Source organism: Olea europaea, unplaced genomic scaffold (genome assembly GCF_002742605.1).
Source record: "Olea europaea var. sylvestris unplaced genomic scaffold, O_europaea_v1 scaffold3997, whole genome shotgun sequence".
In the NCBI taxonomy this organism is placed as follows: Eukaryota; Viridiplantae; Streptophyta; class Magnoliopsida; order Lamiales; family Oleaceae; genus Olea; species Olea europaea.
Window position 1 is genome coordinate 14,221 of NW_019259568.1, and position 5,032 is coordinate 19,252.

The 5,032-nt window shown below is 34.7% G+C and overlaps 1 protein-coding gene across 1 annotated transcript in view; it reads left to right on the forward strand.

Moving 5' to 3' along the window:
* The first annotated feature begins 1,267 nt into the window (after nucleotides 1–1,267).
* The window catches only part of LOC111387376 (anthocyanidin 3-O-glucoside 6''-O-acyltransferase-like), a 9,935-nt gene continuing 6,170 nt past the window's right edge, over nucleotides 1,268–5,032 (forward strand). The window contains exon 1 of the mRNA XM_023011933.1: nucleotides 1,268–2,493. Within this exon, the coding sequence (XP_022867701.1) occupies nucleotides 1,314–2,493 (1,180 nt within the window). The 5' untranslated portion in view covers nucleotides 1,268–1,313. The remainder of the gene's footprint in view (nucleotides 2,494–5,032) is intronic.

Genomic DNA, 5,032 nt, shown 5'->3' on the forward strand with positions numbered 1-5,032 from the left:
AATTAAATAAGTCAACTAATAAATATTAGTCTAAATTTCACGTTAAAATATAAGCAGCACCACCATAAACATTACAAACCAAAGTTCTATAATTCTAATCATTATAATGCAACAATATGTAACATTTTAGTTGAGGCTAATTGGTGCAACACCTACAATTGTAACATATAATTTATACTATCCATAAAGATAAGAATATAATGTATTAATTAATTTATTAAAGTTAAATGCTATAAACAACTAATAAAAGAAAATGAACAGAATGATCAAATACGGTAATAGCTTCTATAATTTTTTTGTGAATCGGTCAATACTTTTTACCTCATCTAAATATTGACGAATCACTATAAATTCAAGGTTACCATACAATCAATTTTTACGTAAATTACAGCTATGTTTTTAACACTTCACCCAACTTGAGAATTTTGCGTTTACAGTTATGATGACTATATGCATTTGGATATGATTTATGGGATGGGTAATTATCTATTTAGGTATAGATTTTAATTGTATTATGTCTAAAATGGATGTGTCTTTTTTAATTGGGATGTGCTTAGTTTTAATTGAGTTTGATAAACTTTGAAATTATCATTATTTTAAGTGTTTGATGGTTTAAAATGATTTGCAAAGATTGAAATTCAAATCAAACCACGTTACAAAATCAAAACGTTAATGGATCCACGTGGATCCAGATCAATGATTTTGAAAAAGCAATTTCTGTTCGGTTGTGCAGTTTAATGGTTTCGTTGTTCGACCCTACTATTTTTTTTGGCTATGATTGATTAGCATATTAGGTGGGAACAACAATAATCTAGAATTTTTTTGAAAGAAGTCGGTTCGAGCACTTGTCAAACGTTCGTTTTCTTGGAGTAAATAACATTTTCATCTTTCGTTTTCTATTTTCATTTGCGTGCAATCCAGACGAGAGTGAATTTCTGTCCTAAGTATAAATTATTTATTCTGCGGGAAATAACTAGGAAAGTTACATAGCATGTGAACTGTGAATAGAAAAATGGTGCTGACCTGGTGGACTGGTAGTTGCATTTCGTTTCATTTTTTTCCACCAAACTAGTTTCTCAAGAGACGTATTCGTCTTATCTAAGAAATTAAATTTTAAAATTTTAATTTTTAATTTAGAACAAATTGACGAAGAAATATTTCTGTATGGATCCAATGGGCACCAAAATCATATTATAATAAATATAATAATACTCTCTGACTTTTCCGTTCCTCACCTAACCATCTCACCATCTATAAGTTTTCTTATATAAAACAAGCTTTTGATGTTAATCATTTTCATACATTAAACTCCAATGTCTGCCGTGCTTGAGCAATCTCAAATTCAGCCTTCACCGGACAACGTGAGTGAGCTAACACTTCCTTTAGTACATTTCGATTTAACATGGTTGTATTTTCATCCTGTTCATCGGCTACTCTTCTTCGAATTTCCATGTTCAAAGGCAGATTTCGTCGACATCCTTGTTCCAAAACTCAAACAATCTCTCCTCCAAACTCTTAAGCATTTTCTTCCACTATCTGGCAACATAATCTATCCATTAGACTCCGGCAGGCCTATTTCGCGCTATGTCGTGGGAGATTCTGTGTCGCTAACAATTGCTCAGTGCGATAAAGATTTCAATCACCTCACAGCCATGGTTCCTCGGGTTGCTGATGAGTTCTATTCATGTGTCCCCCAGATGCCTCCAGCGACTCATTCGCCTGACTCCGTAATTTTTCCAGTTCTTGCCTTGCAAGCAACCATCTTTCCAGGCCATGGTGTTTGTCTTGGTTTCACTAACCATCACGCCATTGGCGATGCTAGTACAATTGTTCGCTTTGTGAAAGCTTGGGCTACAGTTACAAGATTGGGCGGCGATTCACAACTTATAGATGATAAATCTTTACCATTTTACGATAGGAGTTCGGTTGAAGATCCAGAGGGACTCGATTCGATATACTGGGAATTGATGAAGAAATCTAGGCCTATGGATGCTCCACCTCTTAACTTTCCCCTCAATAAGGTTCGTGCAACATTTGTACTGACCAAAGATGATGTTCAAAAACTGAAGATTTTTGTTTTGAGCAAACGACCGAAGATGACGCACGTATCGTCTTTCACTGTAATATGTGCACATGTATGGGCTTGTTCAGCGAAAGCAATGGCTGCGAGCGGGGTGGATTTGGGCGATGATGAGCCGGAGTATTTCGGTTTTCCAGCTGATTGTCGAGGACGAATGGATCCACCGTTGCCTTCTACTTATTTTGGGAATTGTTTAGCGTTCGTCAAGGTAGAAACAACGCACGGAAAATTGAAGGGAAACGAAGGGTTTTTAATTGCTGCTGAGTCGATTGGGGAAGCTATTCAGAGAACGGTGTATAACGAGAAGGGTATCTTGGATGGTGCAGAGAAATGGCCATTGGAATTTAGAGAATTGAGCGGAAAAAGGCTTTTTGGAGTGGCTGGATCGCCTAGATTTGATCTGTATGATGCAGATTACGGCTGGGGAAAGCCCAAAAAATATGAAGCTGCTAACATCGATGGGGATTCGTCAATGTCCCTTTGTAAGTCGAGGGATTTCGAAGGAGGTTTCGAGATTGGCTTATCCAGGCCTAGAAATGTGCTAGATGCCTTTGCACCTTTCTTCACCATCTCGCTTCGAAATCTTTAACTTCTTGGGCTTTAGAGGACCATTTCCATTGCAACGGTAGTAAAACCTAGTGCTCTATGATACAAACAACGAAAGTGATACATAAATATGTACTTTTATTCTGTGTTCATACGATCTATTTGGGGTACACATCTGTTGCTTTATTGCAGTGTATTTCTTTCATTGTCCGGTTCCTTTCTACACAATCTTTTGATCTATTTTCTCGTATGCCTCCAAATGTTTCGTTGGAGATGCATTTATCCATTGGCAAATGACTTCAGTTATTCAACTTGTAGTTCATTACATACTTGAATTGATTGTTGAATACATAAAATAAAATAAAAAAGTACTATATTTAGTCTCTTGCATCAGTTTGTTTCGTGTCACGAGTTAGTACTCTTACTGTTGAAAGTTGCGTTACAACATTTTTTTCGTTTCTGTTTGATTTTTCTGAATTATAAAATCATTATTTTTTTTTTTTCAATTTAGATCAAGCACGAAAATTATGAGCTTGTTTCTTGACCCTTGCTAATTTCATTCTTATTGCATCTTTATTTTACGGAAAAGATATAAGTTTGGGGAACAATAAAATAAGAGACTTTTGAAATGATCCAAACTTTCAATATAATGGTGATTATTTGTACTTGGATCGATCTTTTTTTTTTTGGGTATACAATTTGTTCAGAGATGGTAACACTTGTACAATTATATGTAAAAGTGCAGGTGATAATTGTCTGGTCTAATCCAACCTTTATTTAGTCTTGTATATACAGAAGAAGACTATAAAATGCTAGGAGAGAGAGAGCAGCAGCATATGATCGAAATCAGATTCCTCAAAACATTATTTCATGCACGTTCTTCATTGAAAATGGATCGCGCCTTTTGCTTATTCTATCTGCATATGCACCTACCACCTTTCCAGATCCAAATTGCACTACGGAATTCTTCCAGGGATTCTTCTGTTAGCTTTTCTAGGTTCAAATTCTGTTTGTGATGTCGATTTTGTACATAAATTCACGCGTTCTACATTATATCAGCATATATGTTTCCTCTTTTATGTCAAATATTCTGCATATATTTTTCAAATTTTCACTGCGTTTAGTGGATGCAAATTGTGGGGGCAGTAATTGAGTTTGACCATTGTGATATATCATGTTTGTTGAAACGCTTATACGCCAGCTGGATAAGAAGTTGTCTATTTGTATCAGTTAGGTGAAGCTGGAGAATGAATATTTGGTAACTAGTACGGCTGATGATCAATATCTTTTATTTCTCCTTCAATGCCTTCGAAAATTATATCGAAAAAGGGTATGACTCATGTTGTTTGAAAATTTTCATTCTGCTTCTTCTAAATTTACATGTGCAACTCGGATCGTCCTAATGTTACTTGAGAAAGATTATTTGTTGGATTGAGGCTACAAATTTTTTAAATTACATTAATAGCCATTAATCAAATAAAAGTTAATAGCTTTACTTATTTTTTATGATTTGTTACTGGTCTGCTACTGTCTGAGTGAGTGAGTAGTTTTTTGTTTTGGTTGTAGTTGTTTTCACTAATGGAATAAAGAATTTATATTTCTCTTGTAGTGCCACTTACATATGTAAGCAGTTTAAAGGACTGTAGGCTTTTTTAGTAGTTCACCTTTCTGAACAATAAATTCTTAGTATTTACCATTGAAAACTTGTAGATTACTCTGTTTTGTCGAGAATAAATTAATCCTGAATCTCCTGATTTCTTAGAATTTGATGTTTCAGTGGTACCTTGGAGTAGGTAATGGCAAGTTCAGGTCTTGATTCTGATAAGTTCGTGAAGCAGTTTTACATCCCTGATCATATATTTTTGCCATACTCCATGCCCGAGTGTCCACTTGTTATACCCGAATGCCCTGTTCTTGTATTCGTCAATTCTAAAAGTTCTCAACACTTTATTGTTCAATACTGAACAAAAACCAGGTGAAGTCTCCATTCCTTTTGCTTTATTTTGCGTAATTATATGGATTCCAAATTCATTATATCTTGATAAGAATGTTACTGTAGAAAAGCTATCGATCATCAGTAATTGATATAGAATAGTATAGTATATGACTAACCTTACCTTTATTCTCTCTTTCATATCAAATTTGGCATGGATATGTTATTTATAAGTTGCTGGTGAAGATGGTACAGCTGGTTGGCTTCTTGGGGTCATTTCTGATCTAAAATTGTCTCAGCCACCACCTATAGTTACGGTGCCTCTCGGAACTGGAAATAACCTTCCATTTGCATTTGGATGGGTATGCAAATTTTTTCATTTGTTTATTGGCCATAGATGATGCATATATGCTTTTCTTGACTTCTAAAAAAAAAAAAATATATATATATATATATATATATATATATATATA